Genomic DNA, 20,305 nt, shown 5'->3' with positions numbered 1-20,305 from the left:
ATTTGAAGACAACTTGAACAGTAAAGTCCGTGAGACTCTTTTTTTTTTTTTTTTTTTTTTTTTACCAGTCCTGGGCTTGAGCTCAGGGCCTGAGCACTGTCCTTGGACTTTCTCAAGGCTAGAGCTCTACCACTTGAGCCTCAGCACCACTTCCGACTTTTTTCTATGTATGTGGTACCGAGGAATCAAACCCTGGTCTTCATGCATGCTAGGCAAGCACTTTAACCACTAGGCCAAATTCCCGGCCCCAGTCCGTGAGACTCTTATTGCCAATTAAGCACCAAACACTGGAAGTGGAACTGTGGCTAAAGTGGTAAAGCAAAAAGTGGTCTTGAGCAAAAAAGCTCAGAGACAGTGCACAAGCTCCTTCAAGCCTCAGGACCGTCACAAAAAATAAACTAGTACTAGTAGTAGTAGAAGTAAATTATGATATACAAATATAAAATATTTTGCTCCCAATACTGGGGATTGAAACTAGGGCTTAACATTCTACTACTTGAGCTACACCCCATTTCTTGTGAAGGGAGTAGCATTGTTTTACATTTTTTCACTTAATATCTACCTGAACAAAAGACTGCTAAATTCTCCTGTTTTCAGGTGGGTTCAATTTCTTGCAATACATTCATTTGATGTCTGTGAAGCAAAGTTGATTACAAATACAATTAGTCAAAGAAAAGAAAGGCTGAAGATCATGTAAAAGGGTCTCAAGGACTCTCACGGATTTTTCAGACTCCGTAGTAAAACTGGTATGTTCATATTTTCAAGCAGGATGATGCTACTACTGATAGGATACAGTAAGACGCAGCATGAAACCCAGTAGCCTCCATAAACATTGTGCCCTACCAAGAGGACGTCTTGTGCTTAGACAAAGGAACAAGGAGAAGGTAGGAGACAGAGCCAAGAAATGTGCAGTGATATTTAAAGGACTTCTCAAGCTCAGCATTTCCTCCTCACGGCAGTCACTGAACCTGGAGTTGAGAGGAAGTCATTTACATTGGCAGAGCGCGAGCCTGGAGCAGACAGCAGTGTGTGCCAGGTGGTTTCCGGTGCTGCACCAAACTAAGATCATCGCACTCACAATTGTCCAACAGACATTTGATAGGTTCCAACTTGCTGCTGGACCCTGTGCTTCAAAAGTAGAGTCTTGGCTCTTAAGGAGGAAGACAGAGTGATATAATGTACTCTACAACAGTATGATACAATGATAGTGGTAGTTAGGCATTGGTGACTTACGTCTATACTCCTAGCTACTCAGGTGGCTGAGCTCTAAGGATCAAAGTTCAAAGCCAGGCCAGGCAGGAAAATACATGAGACTCTGATTGCCAATTAACCACCAGAAAATGAGAAGTGGAATGTGGCTCAAAGTGGTAGAAAACTAGCTTTGAGCAAAAGAACTCAGGGACAGCACCTAGGCCCCGAGTTCAAGCCCCACAACTGACCAAAAAAAATTATGACAATTATATAATGTGATACAGGGAAGAGGGAAGGTTCCACTAGCAAGAGGTCAAAGTAGCTGAGTCCTGAGGGATGTGCAGCTTTCAGTCAGCACAGAAGTAGAGTAATGGACAAAAGGAGTAAAAAGGAAAAGAACGTTTAAAGGAACCAGATTGTTTCCTAGCCTAAATATCAAAAAGCATGGAATGTGACTGGAATATCATAGTACTAAAGAAAGAACCTCAGACAGCTTTCAAATTATGAGACTGGAACCTTTTTCTGTTGAACAGTTCAACAGAGGGGGGTGGTCATGGGGTTTGAACTTGGCCTAGGGGCTGTCCTTGAGCTCTTCGGCTTAAAGCTACTGCTCTACCCTTGAGCTAAGCCCCACTTCCTGTTTTCTAGAGGTTAATTGGAGATAAGATTCTCTCTCAGGTTCTTTTGTGCCTGGGCTGGCTTTGAACCTTGATCCTCAGATCTCAGCCTCCTGAGTAGCTAGCGTTATAGGCCTGAGCCATTACACCTGGCTTATTTTTATCTTTTAATTATCTTTAAGTAATGTATACAGTATCAAATTTAAAATAGTGTATGAAACCCCTTTTTAAAGGGAAGACACATTTATACACATGTGCACACTCTTGTGTGACTGCAAACTTTTTGAACGCACATGAATACATGCTGTCTCTAGTTTGAGAAATGCTGCTCTAGGCAAGAAGCAGCTGATTTGGGTCAAAAGTCCCACATTTAGCACCTTACAGTGTGCTTAACCCTTATCGTGAAACTAAATTGAAAGTTAATTATCAGTAGTGGGGTTTGTTGTTTTTATTCTTTTGTTTTGGTGCTAATCCTGGGTTTGAACCCAGGGCCAAGGTGCTGTCCCTAAGCTAGCTAGCTTGTTTGCTTGCTTTTCTTTCTTCCTTCCTTTTTTTTTTTTACTTTTTTGCTCCAGTTGTGGAGTTTGAATTCAGGGCCTGGGCCGTGAGCCTCTTTGTGCTCAGGTCTAGTGCTCTACCACTTTGAGCCACAGCACTGCTTCTGGTTTTTTTTGAATACTTTATTGGAGATAAGAGATTCACCAGAATTTTTCTGCCCAGACTGGCTTTGAACCATTCCTCAGATCTCAACTCCTTCTTAAATAGCTAGGATTACAGGTATGAGTAGCAGTAGTGTTTGAAAGTTTCTCCAACAATAAGGACCCTGGCTCTGAGTGGGGATGGGAGCAGTAGAGACTCAACCTAAATAAGCTGCACTCAGAACTTGAATTATAACAAGCTTGGTGGAGATGAGGAAGATATTTTAAGATCCATGTCTAGCATAAACTTCAAGGAGAGTTTCACCCATTCTCCAGCCATAGAGCAGAAGTTCTCTGGTTTTGTTTTTTTCCCCTCCCTATTCCAACCCCTCCCAATCCTCACTCTTCTCCATCCCCACCCTCTCCCATTTTTTTAAACAAAATAGTCTCCAGCTCTTCCATTAAGAGCTCCTACTTTTCAAATATGATAAAGGAACTCTATCACTCCATGAAAGCTTCAACTTCACTGGAAGGACAACTCTTGTCAGATACCTTTGTGGTGTCTGGAAAGATAATTAGAATAATAATAAAATATTATTGAATAGAGTAATAATTCAAACCAGGACTTGGACATCCAGCCTGGTTCACAGCTCACTTTTTTCATTAGGCCACCCTGAGTTGAACCTGCACGTGTAGTAATGCTCCGACTGAGCTATTAGAACCCCAAGGATAAACACACCATTGCTTCCATTTCTAAATGGAATCCTCATGTAGCCCAGGCTGCTGCTGAGAATGCTGTATTGGTCACAACCTTCAGAGTAGAAAGTATTTAACCAGTTGATAAAAATTCAATAGGCATTGGGCAATACAAAAACAAGAACAGGATACCATTGGGTTTTCAGATCTGCAGAGTAGAGTCACGATCTTGAGATGACAGAATAGCAGGGGATTGGTTACAAGTCCTACGCAACCTCTGCTACAACAGACGAGCTGGGGCTGGGTTTCTGTGGTGAGTTGGCAGTGTTTCAGAGAACAGAGAGGCGGGAGGGGGAAACTAAGCAGAAGCGGGAGCTGAAGCCCTCAGACTGGCACCATGTGTATATGATTTCGATTTTACTTACAATTAACTGTGTCCTCTGGACTCTAGGCTCTTCTGCCTAGAAGGTCAGAAGCAGCCCTGTAAGAAATGATTCTTCCCACATACTGTAACTCTGGGCTCCAGTGCAGAGACAACTGGGGCTCAGATCAAGAAACTACATGGCCCATTTGCAACAACTTGGCTATAGCTTTCATGCCTGCCCTGGGAAGTCTGGGAAGGCAGAGCTGTGCACAAGATTTTGTTCAAGCCCCAAAACTTGGGTGGCCCTTTATCTCCACTGAAGGGACCAAGTGAATTGTCTAGTATTGCAACATGAACGGAAAAGTAATCTAGGGTTGAACTAAAATACAAAAGTAGCCAGACAAGGCAAAATGTTGAACAAAAGCCATACTACAGGACAGAGGAGGGAGGAAACTATTCAAAAAATTATAGGAGGCTGCAGACATTTGTCAGTATTTGGGTCCTGTTTTCTTTTCGAGTTCCAACAAGACAGGCAATCCTTAAACATGGTGGGTTTGATCACATTCTTCAGAAGAATCCAGGCAAAGGAAAATGCATGGAATCGGTAGATACAAACCAGGGCAGATGGGTGGCACCAGCTGATTTCAGGACTTGAGGATGAATAGGCCACTTGGGGAAGGCAGCAGATTTACCACTTACCCCAAGGCTCAAACAGTAGAAGTCTTTGTCCATCTCTTTCATCTGTCCCCAAGCCCTGTAGTTATTATAGATGCCATATCCCTGGCTTTCCAGCTCTCTTTCTCTCCCATGAGACATTGGGGAAAAACATTAATAGCAGGAGTCACTTAAAAAACTTGGTTTTGGCAAAGTTTTTTGCTTTTGCAAGGCCAAGCTGAGTAACACAGGAAGCTGAAAGGGTGGGGGCACCCCTCCCCCCAACCCCCATGGTTAGAAGAATTAGTCAAACTAGATCAAAACAGGAGTTGTGCTGTGCAATACCACTTCCTGCCTCCCCAAGGCACCCCAACACTCATCTAAGGACGTAGACCTGAAAAAAGAGGCCCTTCCTCTGTCCCTACTCTGTTACAGACCTCAACTTCCATGAGGATTGAAAACATCCAGGCCTCTGACTGAGAGGATCCACAATATCCCAGTCAGAAGATAAGTGGAATTTCTAGAAACCACAAGCATCCCACATGGCTTGGATGAAAAAGTCAGAGAAAGAATATGAAAACCAGTTACTGGTAACAAGGCCCATGGCTATTTCTCTGGGGAACTTGCTATCCTTGTGGCACCTCAAACCCTATTTCTCCCCACCCTCGCCTCTGCCCCACTGCCAAGACCCTCCTGAGAATAACATCCCTACCTTGCAAAAAGAAGGAAGTATATATGTAGGGAGGAAAAAAGGCAGGAGGTGGCTGGGAGTTTGACCTAGTGGTAGAGTGCTTGCCTAGCATGCACGAAGACCAGGGTTTGATTCCTCAGTACCACACAGATAGAAAAAACCTGGAAGTGGTATGTGACTCAAGTGGTAAAGCTCTATCCTTGAGAAAAGTCCAAGGACAGTGCTCAGGCCCTGACTTCAAGCCCCACAACTGGCACAAAAAAAAAAAAAAGCAAGAGGTAAGTTGTTAGCAACTCAGCTGAAATGTTGAAAAATTTAAAAACAGAAGGTCTTATCCTGCCCACTTTTTTCTTTTCTTAGACAGTTCAAAATGCTGTTACCTAGATGCACAAGGCTCCAAGTTCTACACTCAGCAACACACAAAAATTAAAAAGGCATTGTATTCCAGAGCATTGGTAGCTCAAACCTGTAACCCTAGCTACTGTTGAGCCTAAGATCTGAAGACCAGTGTTCAAAGCCAGCCCAGGTAGATAAATCCAAGAGACTTATCTCCAACCAACCATCAAAAAAGCTGAAAGTAGGGAAGTGGCTCAAGTGGTAGAACATGAGGCTTGAGCTCTTAGCATCCAGGCCCTGGGTTCAAGCCCCATAAAAAAAGAAAAAGAAAAAGATTGGTTTCTCCTCGGGTTAATGGTGTCTATCTTTCCTCTTTGTTTCCATGTGGTCCCTTCTTATTCCATCCTGGTGTCCTGATCTCCTCTCTTTATGAACATATCTCCATGCTGAATTACTGCCCAGCCTAATGGCCTCATAGTAACTTAATTAGTTCTTTAAAGACACAATACCTAATTCATAACCAGTTATTTTGATATTGTTTGCAAGAATTCTATGAAAATGGTCTTATTAACTTCCAAAGACATAGGAAAAAATGATAAATATTTAGCTGATTGAAAATTAGCAAATAATTCTAACCTAACAGAGCTTTAGCATAATCAACCTTCATGATACAATAGCCATGTAAATAATATATTTAAATAATAATTTTAAAAGGAGAAAAAAATTCTGAATAATGAGATTATGGGAGTCAGAATTGCCCACGAGAAAAGAGATGCTTTCATTACTGTATTCATTTACTTATTTAAATTTTTGGTATAAATGCTGATGCTTGTTCAGGGTAACTTTTTTATTCAACTAGTTTTCACCACTTGAGAAACACCTAATTGGAAATAAGAGTCTCACAGATTTTCTTGCCTGGGCTGGCTTCAAACCATGATCCTCAGATCTTAGTCTCCTGGGCAGATAGAATTACAGGCATCTGGCTAATGTATTTTGTAAATGTATTTTACTGGAAAGGACAAAAATATGTATTTAGTTATATATAATTCAAGTATAACTTAAAATTAAATCCACTCCATTTATAGATATAAAGTCACATAATAGAAAAAAAAGACAATACCAAATATGGACATATTCTAAGGTACTGAGGATTACAGCTTTCCACATATAAATGGATGAGGGCATATAAATGGATAAACAAAGGTGCACAATTTTGCCATAAGCAAGACAGAATCCCTATTTTCCCAGGAAAGGGGGACCCCCATTATCTTTACTGGCCTTACTAGCCTGTTCTTTTTTTTATTTTGGGCTTAGCATCAGTACTTGGGCTTAACCTCAGGACTTCATACCCTAGCTTGGCTTTTTCCCCTCAAAGCTGGTGTCCTACCAGCTCTACTTGAGCCACACTTCCACTTCTGACTTTTTAGGGGTTAAACTGGACATAAGAGCTTGGATTTGTCTACTGGGGCTGGCTTCAAACCATTATCCTCAGATCTCATCATCCTGAGTAGTTAGAATTACAGGGTGAGTCACTGGCAACTGACTTTACTGGCCTATTTGTTCTATATAATACAGGGGTTCTATACAGATGTGGGGTGCAGAAGTGCCTATAGGGGAAGAAAAAAGGACATCTTAGAGGTGTTCCTTCCAGTGACTCTCTCCTATGGTCCCTGAGCCATTTGCTAAAGAACCTCAAGGTAAAAAGAAGACTTGGGGGCCAGGAGTTTGGCCAAGTGGTTAAAGTGCTTGCCTAGCATGCATGAAGACCCAGGTTCAATTCCTCGGCACCACATACATAGAAAAAAGCCAGAAATGGTGCTGAGGCTCAAGTGGTAGAGCTCTAGCCTTGAGAAAGTCCAAGGACAGTGCTCAGGCCCTGAGCTCAAGCCCAGGACTGGCAAAAAAAAAAAAAGAAGAAGACTTAGGAGGCCAATCTGAATCGTCCTTGTCTAGTCCAGAGTCCCATTCAAACATCCTGCTGTCACTTCTGCTCCCCCTACTTCCTGAAATAAATTAGTAACATGAGCATTTTTGAGCCATGTGTCAGGCATGGGCTGGGAATAGAGTACATTTCTTTGCAGATCGTATTTTGTCACAGGCTTATTATCTCCTCCTATTTTCTCTAGGGACAACTTAATGAGGACAAACTGAAAGGCAAACTGAGGTCCTTAGAAAACCAGCTCTATGCTTGTACCCAGGTAAGCATTCTGGAGGATGTTTCCAGCCCATGAATCTAAAAGTAAAGCGTGTACTTGAATCTTAATCTTACTTTCTAGGAAAGTGCTACCAGGTATGAATTAACATACCTATTCTGTTTGCAAATTTTTCATTTTAGTCTCTATTATATGAGTTCTGCATCCTCCCCTCTCTTTCTCCTAGTATCCACCCCTTTGCACCCTGGGAAAGAATCCAGCACTAAAAATGTTATGGCCTACTGGAAAACCTAGAAAACTCCCGCAACTATAGAAAATTACTTTTGATAAATATGTGTAGTACCCTGCTAACTCCATAGGTCCCAATATTCAAACAGATTAGATGTTACAAGAAAGTTCTGAAAAACTGAGTTTTGTTTCTTAGTTTGTGCACCCTTTAGAAGAAAGGTACAGTATTGCTCTTATTTTTTGTTCTGGGACCTTATATAGTGTTGGGGGCCGAGCAATGCCATTCTAATAACTTTCTGCTGAGACCTGTAGTAGGGGTAAACAAGTGGACCTCTTTATCCTGCCCACCTGTTGTGCTGATAGGCTCCCGCACCCAATATAAGGAGGGGAGTTTTAGAGATTCCTGCCTTGATGAAGCTGCGTGGCGTTTCTGTTCGTGCTCCGGAGAAGCAAGGCTGAGTGCGGGAGGACAGTGGGCCCTCTCCTCTCACAGCTTGGACTGGTTGGGGTGTGCTTTTCCCCATCCCTCCTCAGGAGGGACTGGGGATGAAGGACCCCGACAATATAGCGTCAGTAATCTCTTCATCTGACCTAATCTCGGCTTACAAAAAAAAATCAAGAAATCTGATTCCATGCTTAAGAAATGGTAGATGCCCAACAAGTGAGAATATGCAAAGTATGAAGCTAGGAGGAGAGGAACAGCTGGTGGACTTTACTTATGCGGAGTGAGAGAAAGTAGCATTGGACTTGCCATCAAGAATCGTTTATAATATGACCTGCTTTGTTAAGCTCTTATGAACTTAAATATGCCAACCAGGCTTTTTACGTTTAATATACTTTTTACTAGATTATATATTTACAAACATCATAACAGGAAAAATAGAAATAGAGGCAAGATATTTTTGAAAAGTCTAACATAAGAATGCAATTAAAAAAACAGTGCAATGAGAGGAACATGTTTTCCACTTACCATAAATTAGACTCAAGGTGTTAAAAATCTGATATATACCAGGAGTTTGGCCTAGTAGTGGAGCGCATGCATGAAGCCCTGGGTTTGATTCCTGGGTACCACATACACAGAAAAAGCCAGAAGTAGCACTGTAGCTCAAGTGGCAGTGCTAGCCTTGAACAAGAAGTGTCCAAGGACAGTGCCCAGGCCCTGAGTTCAAGCCCCAGGGCTGGCAAAAAAAAAAATCTAGATATATGTGTGTTCATATTAATAATGGGATATTTAAAGGTGTGTTTGTCTCCCAAGTATTGTCATCCTGTAGACAGTTCAAGGCATGATGGTATACCATATGGAGCACTTCAGAAATTCCAATAGCATAATAAGCCAGAACTTTGATACTCCTTGTGTGTTCTTCAGACCATCGGCAATGAATGACCTTTCTGGAAACCATTAAAAAGCTAAAAGGAAACTTACTGATAGAGAGTGCTGAGGCCTTGAAAAATAATAGTAATAATCAGAATTATGGAAAGGAGGAAATCATTTAAATCACTGTTAGAAATAGATACTTGGAGGGGCCGGGAGTTTGGCCTAGTGGTAAAGTGCTTGCGTAGCATGCACGAAGACCCAGGTTCGATGCCTTGGTACCACATACATAGAAAAAAAAGCCGGAAATGGTGCTGAGGCCCAAGTGGTAGAGCTCTAGCCTTGAGAAAGTCCAAGGACAGTGCTCAGGCCCTGAGCTCAAGCCCAGGATTAGCAAAAAAAAAAAAAAAAAAAAAGATACCGAATTAGAATCTGCATTTCAACAAGGCCCCTAGGTGATATGACTGCACATTAAAATCTGAAAGCTATAATCTTTATGGTAGAATTTATGCTGCACAACATGAAGTATAAGTAATATTGCCATAGGTCAGATTACTTAGAAGGAAAGAAAATTAAATAGGAGTTTTCATTTTGAGCTTAATTAAAAAAAATTAGGGACTTCGTAGTTCCTAGCTAAGAAAATTTTGAACTAATCATGATTATGAAATTAAGCCAGGAATAGGGCATAAAATAGAAAGGTCCTACTAATTTCATAGGATTTTCTTCCCACTTGGTATTTTAAAATATCTTTCTCATAATGCCACATTTTAGTCAAAACAGCAAATATATATTGCCCAGTTTGGATAGTCAGACTTGGTAACATAGCAAGTCCAGTACTTAGAAAAGTAAAAGTGACAAGTCTAAAGTGTTAGGCTTACCTGCACTTAATACTGTCTTAACTTTAAGGGTGGCAAATACCAACCAAGGATTTAAGAGACTAAAATATAATGCAGAGTGCCAGTCCACTCATTTTCAACTGGGGATGAAGGATGAAGCTTGGCCAGTAACCAGCATGGTTAAGTCCATGTATGTCTTCAACAATCACTCCTGGATTTGTTTTGTTGTTGTTTTAACAAAGGTTTCAATAAGCCAGCTATCAGTGGCTCACACTTTAATTCTAACTACACAAGAGGCTAAGATCGGAGGATCTAAGTTCAAAGCCAGGCCAGGCAGGAAAGTTCATGAGACTCTTATCTCCACTAAAACCACCAAAAATAGGCTGGAAGTGGAGCTGTGGTTCAAGTGGTAAGCACTAGCCCTGAGCAAAAGAAGTTTAGGGACAATGACCAGACCAAGAGTTTCAAGCCCCAGAACTGGCACCCTCCCCCACAAAAAAAATCCAAATACATAAGACCCAATCACATATAAATAGAAAAATTTCCGAAGACCTCAAAACTAAATGGAAAGTGTTCCTATTGATTCCTAAATTTCCATTATCTGGATTACTGCTTACTCTCCAGGATATCTAGAATTGATGGTAATAGCTGCTTGCCTTCTCCACAATTATAGGACAAAAAGATGAAGGGCATAGGTAGAGCCAGGCTCTTGGTGAATTTGCAAATCTGTTTTTGTGTTTTCCCTGTTACTGAAGCTAAGAGGAGTATTTTTTAAATGCATTCATTTTAAAACATTTATTGAGTTTACCAAAAAAATTCAGTTCTCTGGGGCTATTTTTGTTGTCGGTTTTCTTTTTTTGGTCAGTCATGGGGCTTGAACCCTGGGCCTGGGCACTGTTCCTGAGCTCTTCAGCTCCAGGCTACCACCCTAACCCTGAAGCCACGGCAACACTTTGGGTTTTCTAGTGGTTAACTGAAGATAAGAGTCTCTTGGACTTTTGTGCCCAGGCTGGCTTTGAATCTCGATCCTCAGGTCTCAGCCTCCTGAGTAGCTCGGGTTGTAGGCGTGAGCCACTGCACCCAGCAAAGATCTTTTCTTTTTTTTTTCAGCAGAAACAGCATTTTTCCCTACTATAAAGCTTCAGTATCAGTAAGGGAGAAATACTTTATTATTTTCAGTAGAGCAGAACAATGGAGGCTGGTAAGTGTACTATGCAACTGAATACTTAGAAGGATCACTTCATCCACAAGAAGTTAGGAGGATGGAGGTAGTTAAGATTTATCTGAACTGATGCTTGAATCTTGAACATGAATAAACAAGGTGAAAAGAGTGAGAGGCCCTAGGCAGAAACGGTGATTTGAGCAATGGAAGAGGCCAAAAGGCATGGTGCTTGGGGAACTCTACCTGCAAGCAGTTCAGCTTGGGTAAAGTAGGACAAAATAGCAGCCTGGGTTGTAAGCTGCCAAGTCAAGGAATTTGGACCTGATCCTTAGCAAATAGGAAGTAGCATGATCAGATCTGTACAAATGCAGATAAGAAGAGTATTCCATTAACCTATATATTAGTGTTAGAGTCTGAATTAAGGAATTATCCAAAAGGATGGAGAGGAGACGGATGTCAACTGTTTAGGAAGCTGACTTGATAAAGCTCAAGACAAACTGATTTCTGAGTTAGGAAGAGAAAAATTGATGACCCCCTTGGCTTAAGGATTAAAAGACTGGGTAGGTGATAATGCTAGGCATGAAAACAATGGATTTCAAAAGCCTTTGGAAAGCCTAGGGTGCAAGCCCCAGGGTGCAGTTTCAAAACCTATGACACTCACCTCTCATGGCCTAGGGGATCCCTGGAAAGAAGATGCCTATCAGATAATGGTATCTCACTGGAGGCAAGGACCAAATTCTTTTCATGTCTGTATCACAGGTCTTTTGGTACATGTAGGTTCAATGTGTATTTGTTGAATTGCATCACATTTTTAGAAATATTCCCCTTGGGGAATGAAAAAAGTACTATTAGAAATGGAAGACCAGAAACACAGCTATGAGCAGAAAGCCAAGGAGTCACTGCAGAAAGTGCTGGAGGAGAAAATGAGTGTGGAGCAGCAACTGGAGAGCACACAGGTAGGGATGCAGTGGTCCTTGAGCTGACAACCTCAGGGATAGCTCTGGGAACAACCCTTCTTCAGTGGAGAAGGCTTCCACCAGAACCAGCTCTCTGCTCTTCCTCAGCGGTCCCTAGCCCTGGCAGAGCTGAACTGTGAAGAGTGGAGAAGCCAGTATAAAGCTCTGAAGGAGGCCTGGAAGACCCTAGGGATCCAGCACAGTGAGCTAGAGAATCAACTCCACATCCTCCAGTCCAAACTGCAGGTACCAGGGGAGGCGGGCTAGGGTGAGAAAAACTGCAGAAAGCACTGAGCTTTTAGTTCCTCACTCAACTGCCCACTTTGTACCAGACTCACTGTTTTAACTCTGAAATATAAATCTGAGTTTAGTAAAGATACCTGACCTGCTCATGCAAATGAACTGTTCACTGAAATGACACTATCCCAATGCAAAAAGCAGCCCAACCCTTTGCATTTCTCATGAACTTACTCATGTCTTACCCCAACCTACTATATGAACGCCTTCTCAGTAGAATAGCAGTTTAGAATTGCACATAACTATGTGTGTACAACAAATACCACTAATTTGCTTGTGGGGTACTAACTCAGCCTGAGAATGCATTTTTTTAAGTGATTAGAGTGGACTGTTGGCATGAGTAAATGTTCCAAGAGTTCCAATCTGCTAGCTCGGAAAGGTAACCACCTCCTAATTCTTGGTTGTCTCATCTTTCAAAACGAAGGTAGTAAGCCAGGCTCATGCCTATAATCCTAGCTACTCAGGAGGCTGAAATCGAGGTTCAAAGCCAGCCTGGCCACTAAAGACCATGAGACTCTTTATCTCCAATTAACCACTAGAAAATGGGAAGCCTTACGACCGGGAGGAAAAAAATGAAGGCTACAGTACTTATATGATAGGATTGTTGTATGGATAAAACAGTAATCCATGCAAAAAAAACTTGATATAATGCCTGGCACATGTAAGCATGCAGTACATATTAGGCATTGCTTTGTGGAGATTTCACTTACATGGTTTGGAACTTTGAGGGTCTACCCTCAAAGTTGATCTTTACAATTTTTCTGAAATGGGTCTCTCATAGCATTTCGATAAGAAAACATGTATGAAACTTGTTAAAGGAGAGGACCTCCCTTGGCCATTATGCATAGCATGAACAACTCAACCTTTGTCCTTCTTCCCACCACCTGTAAGGCAATTTGTAAGCAGGTGTGGGGGACTGTTAAGTCTTAATTATGTGTGGAAATGGCCCTATTCCCCAGAGAAAATGAAAACATACAAAAGTTATACTCGGTATGTCTTAATCTAGAAATTTATCAAGGTGGCCAGACATGTCCCTTGTGGATGAATATTAAAAATGGAATGTACTGTTATAAATGTTAAAAGAAAGCAAAACGAAGAATCTCATGTTTTCATTCCCCTAACATGGTTTGTCCAAATTCAGCCATTTTCTGTGACTTTCCTCTTCCATTGGACTTCTCCCCATCTCTACCACGCACTAACCTGCTGTTGTGCTGGCCCTTCCTCCTTGCAGGGAGCTGACAGCAGAGATGCACAGCTCAATCAGGCCCTGAGACTTCTGGAGATGGAGCACCAGGAACTGCAGGCCAAGATTGAATGCCTACAAGGGGACAGAGACTTGTGCAACTCCAATACCCAGGACCTGCAAGGTATCCTCCTCCTCAAAAGCCTCAGGAGCATAAGGAACCATAGCAAGTGAGCTCAGAGAAAGAGGCTAAGGGGGGAAAAAAAGCTTCAGCCTTCGTTTGTTTGGCCTTATGATTTCATTTTTCCTTGAGGGAAGGGCAAAGCTATTTTAATCAGCCAAGACAAAAATTAATCTTGCTGCACTTGCATGAGCTCTCTTCTCCAGCCCATCCCCCTGGCTAAACCACAGCTGCTCCCATATTAGTCATGTGTCAAGGCCACATTCCTAATTTGAAAGGGAAAGGTCAGGGGAGACACTTGGCAGAATGAAAGCCTGTGCCGGCTGGGAAAAAGAACCAGAGTATAAATACAACTCTTAGTTCAAACCCTGTGGTGCAGACCCTTAGTTGTTGGTAAGATTCTTGGTTCCCGTTTCCCTCTTCAGAATGAGACAAGCAAATTATCCCACTTGACTATCAAAGACCACAGACAAGGCAGCACTTATTACTGATTTCCAGGTGTTGAGTTCATTAAGATGGCTTCTTCGAGTTCAGTTTGCACTGTTTCATTTTCAGATCAACTGAAGAGGTCAGAGGAGGAAAAACATGTCCTGATGACCAGAGTACAACAACTGCAGAGTAAGTTTCCTTTACAGAACCTCAAGTTGGCTCAAATAGCTTTTGGTGCATCTGGGGTTCCAGGTCCTCAAAAGGGTATTTGGAAAAGGGAATAGAGACCCTTACTTTTAAAGTCACTACTTTAAAGTAGGGTCATTTTCATAGCTCTTCACACATCACATCTTAGCCTGTTGTTTTTTATTTGTTCCCTTCCTATTCTTAACCTTACATGCTAATGTAACCACTTGCATTTCTGTCGGAACTGGACAACTAAAAAAATATTAGGAAGACTGGGCATAGTGGCTCGCGCCTGTAATCCTAGCTACCCAGGAGGCTGAGATCTGAAGATCTCAGTTCAAAGCCAGGCACTAAAATCTGTGAGACTCTTATCTCCAAGAGTAGGGCGCTATGGCTCAAGGGGTAGCGTGGTAGCCTTGAGCTGAAGAACCCAGGGACAAAGCCCAGGCCCAGAGTTCAAGTCCTACAATAGACAAATATTAGCAGCCAGGAGTATGGCCTAGTGGTAGAGTGCTTGCCTAGCATGCACGAAGATCTGGGTTCAATTCCACAGGACCACATATATAGAAAAAGTAGGAAATGGTGCTGTGGCTCAAGTAGTAGAGCTCTAGCCTTGAGGAAGCCCACAGACAGTGCTTAGGCCCTGAGTTTCAAGCGCCAGAACTGGCAAAAAATCGTGTGTGTGTGTGTGTGTGTGTGTGTGTGTGTGTGTGTGTGTGTGTGTGTGTGTGTGTGTACATAATCCTGTCTACTCAGGAGGTTGAGATCTGAGAATTGAGGTTCAAAACCAGCCAGGCCAAAAAAGTCCCGAGACTCATTTCCAATTAACCATTCAAAAACTAGAAGTGTCAGATCATACACTATCCTAGAAGTGCCAGATCATACTCTAAAAGTTATCCAGCCACTGAGCTGGTGGCTCACATCTGTAATCCTAGCTACTCAGACAGCTGAGATCTGAGGGAAAGTCTGTGTACCATGCACTCACAGGCCACGCCCTCTCAAGTGTGCTTACATACTTTGCGCATAAAGGTAGTAGCTTGTTAAAACTGACATTATAGAAGGAAAGGTTCTCCCTGCTCCCCTATGCATACCATGTCCTAATGACTGTTGGATGTCTGCTACAAACACTTTACATCTTTTATTATTTCAGTTTATTTTTGTCTGGCATGGGCTTGAGCTCAGGGCCTCCATGCCATCCCTGCGTGTTTTTGCTCAAGGCTAGCATGCTAGCACTGTGAGCCACAGCTCCACTTCTGGTTTTCTGATGGTTAATTGGAAATACGACTTTTCCTGCCCAGGCTGGCTTTGAACGGTGATCCTCAAATCTCAGCCTCTTGAGTAGCTAGGATTATAGGCATGAGCCACCAGCACTCAGCTAGTTTACATCTTTTAAAATTGATACCACTTGAGGCCAAAAGGTTGTAATACTCAAAAGCAAGTTGAGACACATTAAGAATCTTCAGGAAGTGGAACAAGAGATAAAAAGAAGACCTTTGTGCTAGTTTTCTATACCTGAGTCAGAAGATCCGAGGGAAAAACGTGTCAAAGGAAGAGGGGTTTGTTTGGGTTCAGAGGTTTCAGTCCATCATGACCTCAAGGTGAGGTCAAGGTCAACTTGTCATGCATTGGCTGAAAGGACATATAGGAAGCTGCATTAATTTAAAGGAGCAGGCAGCATGTTCATTTCTACAACACAAAGACCTTGAGGAGCAGCATTAGGGAATTGCCTGGTTACTGCTAAATGAAGGAATTGTGGGCAGACGGAACAAATGAAATTGTTTCAACAGCGTGATCATGAGAGAATCCCATGATTGTGTCTGTGAAAAGGAAGTTCTAGAACATGTATAATGTGAAGCTATTTACATCAAAACCAAAATGTCAGGAAGCGTGGATGGAGCATCAGTATCTGAGAAGAGAATGGGGAGAAGGATTTTTACTTTTTTACTTTATGAGTTGTTTTTTTTGTTTTGTTTTGTTTGCCAGTACTGGGCTTGAGCTCAGGGCCTGAGCACTGTCCTTGGACTTTCTCAAGGTTAGAGCTCTACCACTTGAGCCTCTGCACCACTTCCAGCTTTTTTCTATGCATGTGGTACCGAGGAATGGAACCCAGGTCTTCCTGCATGCTAGGCAAGCAGTCTACTACTAGGCCAAACTCCCGGCCCCACTTTATGTTTTTAATATAGTATTTAAGTTGCTTTTCTACCATACATGTGATTCAAATTGTAAAGAAAACGTTCAGCTGGCAAAGCACAACATATGTACAAAAGATGTAACTAGGAAAAGAATGTATTTGCTTCCTATCATGCTGTTTTTAACTGTATTGTGGCTAGTTTTACATCAAGATTTTATTGCATATACTTTTTAAATAAATCATTTTTTTCCAGAAAAAACTAGAAGTGTCACTGTGGCTCAAGTGATAGCGAGTACTAGCCTTGAGCACAAAGAGGATTTAGGGACCTAGGCCCTGAGTTCAAGCCTCACAACACAATTTTAAGTCATCTATATTGAAGATGTATAGGTCCTTTCCTAGCCAGATATCATAGTGCACACCTTCACTTAAAGATATCAGGAGGCTGAAGCAGGAGAATCACAAGTCCAAATCAAGGTGTCAGTAAGGTTGGTTTCCCCTGAAAGCTTTGGGGGTTGGTCCTATTCCAAGCCTCTGACAGATAGCCATCTTCTCCTTCTGTCTCTTTACATTATCTTCCTGGATGCATTCAAATTTCACTTCTTATGAAAACCCCAGTATCTGGATTTGAACCCACTTTCCTGACTTTTTTAATGAAGGCAGACTCTTATCTCCTAGAAGGTCACATTCTGAGGTATTTGGAGTTAAAATTTCAACATATTGAATTTAAGGGATAAAATTCAATTTTTAACAGATGGGAACATCTTTAACAATTATGGTTCTATGCAAAGATCTGGCAAGAGACTCTTGGAAATTAAGTCTGATAGCACAGGCAAATTATTTGTGTTTTCCAACAGGTCTGCTTCAGAATCAATCCTTACATCCTCAAGAACAGGAGAAACTAGTACAGAAAGGTCAGCAAATTTACTATCATGAATTCTAAGATAATACCTCTTTCCTATCTGGAAGTCCCATCCAGTCCTGAGAGTCTTGTCATGGCAAGGATATAAAGGAGTCTTAAGGAATGGTTTGATCATTGGCCCTGAGAACACTTTAATTAATTGCCCTTCCATGCTGGGAGATACATAAACTGTGAAAAAGTATCTTATACTTTCTCTGGAAAATCTTTGTTTATGTTAAACATTGCAATAAATTAATTTTGAAGTCAGGGTTTCATGTCAATTTTTACACACTCGACTATACAAATCACAATTGATTTCTCAGCCCCAACCCATTAAGTATTCAAGTGTCATCTAAGTTAAGCTCTCAATAGTATGTTGCCCACACTTCCTGAAAAGAATTCCTCACTCATTTGGAAGGGGCAATTGCTCCTCATTTACCACAACATGTTTTCGCCTCGCCATTTCTGGTGTGACATAAAAGTTACCATGTCCACACAGAGGGGATAAAACAATAAAGGTATCTGGCCATATATACGGGATTAAAACAATAAAGATAAAACTAACAATAATCCAGAACTTCTAATTCCTGGTCTAATGCTCTTTTCATGGAGATTAAAACTAAAGAAAATCCTAAAATTTGAATGCCATCTTCAGAAACTTGAAATAAGGACACAAGGGAAACTGAGTAATACAGATACATATAGCAAAATCACTTGAAAACTAGAAACTACATAGCATACAACCAAAGAAAATCAGTAAGTATTCAACATTAGACAACACTGGAGATAAGAAGAAAAGTAAGACTCCAGTTATCAAGTGAGCAGGGAAGATTCCAAAGGGGTTTTTTCAAGTCAGAGAATTTTATTCTATTCCATCTAGTCAAGGGCAAGCCCTTCCCAATTCCTTTCTACCCTGACTTCCAGAAATTCTCACTTGGTAATGAGGCCCTTTGACACAGGTGTGGGCCTTACTGTCACTGAGAATCTGGCTGCTTTTTTAGATGAGGTTTTACCAGAGTGGAATTCAAAGCCTTCACCCAATGAAGTGAAGCCTGAGGGCGCAGGGAAGGAAAATGACTACGATCTTAGAGACCAGCTGCAAAAGAAGACTTTGCAGCTCCAGGCCCAGGAAAAGGAGGTAAGACCATGTCCTTGGCCTGTGATGGTTCTGGGAAAACTGATGGGAGCCAGGTAGAGGGCAGGACTTCAGAATTTAAATTGTGAATCAATGGCCAGTGACTTGTCCATATTTCTCACTTCCTTATTTATGCCAACCCCTATTCAAGGTCTTATTAAGTAGTTTCCTTAAAAATTCTACTTAAACTCAAGCACATTTGAAAAGCACATTAGTTTCTCAAACTCTGTCCCAAATTGAATAAGCTTTCTATAGTATCTTAAGCTCTATATAGTGTCTTTTAACTAGTAAAAAATTTTCCTATGTACATACTCACAAACATCACATGCACATCTCTGGAAGTATAAGCAATTGATTTTGGGAAAGAAATTTGTACTAAAATCACTTCTAGATATTTTGTATTATAAGAACTCCATTTTGGGGAGAAGGGGAGGGGTAAACCACCGGCACACACACAAAAAAACCCCACTTGTACAGACAGTTAATGAGAACGTATATACATGTATTAAATGTAATATATATAATCAGTCATTCAACTGAACACATTCCATACAAAACTAGGTGAGATAGCAAAAAGACAGATGGAAATCTGTGATAGGCTGGGAAAGAAGAATGTTCATTCAAAAGAAGTGAAAGGAGCATCTTACTCAGAGCAGCCTCCCCTGCCTGGGTCTATCCCAGACACAACTGGTGGTAATGACTTTGTTGATATTCTCCCCAGTGCAGAGAACTGCATTCAGAGCTAGACAGCCTCAGTGATGAGTACATCTCCTGCCTGCGCAAGCTGCAACACTGTCGAGAAGAGCTGAGCCACAGCCAGCAGCCGCCTCCGAGAGTAAGAAGGTCCATCCTGCACAGTCCTAGACAATGGTGGAGTGGGCCTTCTTTTAGCCAAATCCTACAGATCAAAGTTATCAGCCCACAAGATCATCAGGTTATCCTGTCCTACTCCACTTGGGTTTATACTATGCTGACAGGATAGCAAGAAACCCTGGCTCATACACCCAAGCCCAATTTTCATGAAATTCTTAGCCTGAAAGGAAAAACTTACTACACAAGTCCAACAACCTCAGATAAAAATCCAAAATGTAAAATGTGATGAATCGAAAACTTTTTATGCACTGACATGATGCTCAGAAAGTTTCAGAGTGGGATAGGTTCAAGTGGAAAATACTTGTGTTGGCATGTCCCTGAAGCCCTGAATTCAATCCCCAGTTCTGAAAATAAATGAACCATGGGGTTAATGAACAAAGGAACAAAATCTTGGATGTTGTAGCATTTGGGATTTTGTATTAGGTATGTTGAACTGGTAAAGCTGATGCAAAGGTTACAAAATGTGAAAAAAAAAAAATTCCTAAATCTGAAGTACTCTTTGTACAAGCAATTCAGATAAGGCATACTGAACCTGTATTAGCTCAAGGAAAAAAGGATGTTCTTTTAGGCTTCAATGAAGGCAAGAGGACAGAGAGAGAAGAGCAAAAGTATTGAGGGACATGAACAGTTATCTTCACTCTTGATTGTTCATATCAGTATTCAAATGTCTGGCCCCTCTATATAATTCCATGCAAGACAGATCACTAGTGAAGTGATTTTATCAAAGAGGAAGTGACACAAAAATGTTTCCTTCCTGCCACCGATCCAAGATTTTTCACTGGGATACAAAAAGGTTATTTTTGCCCTTTTCTCCTACTCATATCTGCCTTCTCCTGTCTTCTCCCTCCAGAGGCAATGTGACCGATGGCTCCCAGTGCTAATAGTGGTGATTGCTACAATGCTAGCAGTGTTCCTGGCCAACAAAAACAACCCGGTGGTCTGAATAGCCTGCGATTGCTGCCTGGGATTGTAAGAAACTCAAGAGGTTTGGATAACTTCATAGCCTGGGTTTTCCCTCCAAATGAAGTGGGACTTTGACTTTTTGTTTATTTTAATGTGTACCAGTCCTGAGGCCTGAACTCAGGACATAGGCACTGTCCCTGAGCTTTACCACTTGAGCCACACACAGCTCCACTTCTGCCCTTTTGGTGATTAAGT

At 41.6% G+C, this 20,305-nt stretch overlaps 1 protein-coding gene across 2 annotated transcripts in view; it reads left to right on the top strand.

The window, feature by feature from the left end:
• The window catches only part of Traf3ip3 (TRAF3 interacting protein 3), a 30,185-nt gene extending 10,095 nt beyond the window's left edge, over nt 1–20,090 (top strand). For both annotated transcript variants that reach the window (XM_090341271.1, XM_090341272.1), the window contains 9 exons: nt 7,314–7,385; nt 11,694–11,834; nt 11,943–12,080; nt 13,363–13,498; nt 14,051–14,113; nt 17,096–17,152; nt 18,141–18,277; nt 18,996–19,109; nt 19,998–20,090. In XM_090341271.1, coding sequence (XP_090197397.1) covers nt 7,314–7,385; nt 11,694–11,834; nt 11,943–12,080; nt 13,363–13,498; nt 14,051–14,113; nt 17,096–17,152; nt 18,141–18,277; nt 18,996–19,109; nt 19,998–20,090 — 951 coding nt within the window. The remainder of the gene's footprint in view (nt 1–7,313; nt 7,386–11,693; nt 11,835–11,942; nt 12,081–13,362; nt 13,499–14,050; nt 14,114–17,095; nt 17,153–18,140; nt 18,278–18,995; nt 19,110–19,997) is intronic.
• Nucleotides 20,091–20,305: the final 215 nt, after the last annotated feature.

This window comes from Megascapheus bottae, chromosome 10, assembly GCF_031878675.1.
Source record: "Megascapheus bottae isolate mThoBot1 chromosome 10, mThoBot2.hap1, whole genome shotgun sequence".
NCBI classification, from domain to species: Eukaryota; Metazoa; Chordata; class Mammalia; order Rodentia; family Geomyidae; genus Megascapheus; species Megascapheus bottae.
This window is presented reverse-complemented; position numbering and strand designations above follow the sequence as displayed.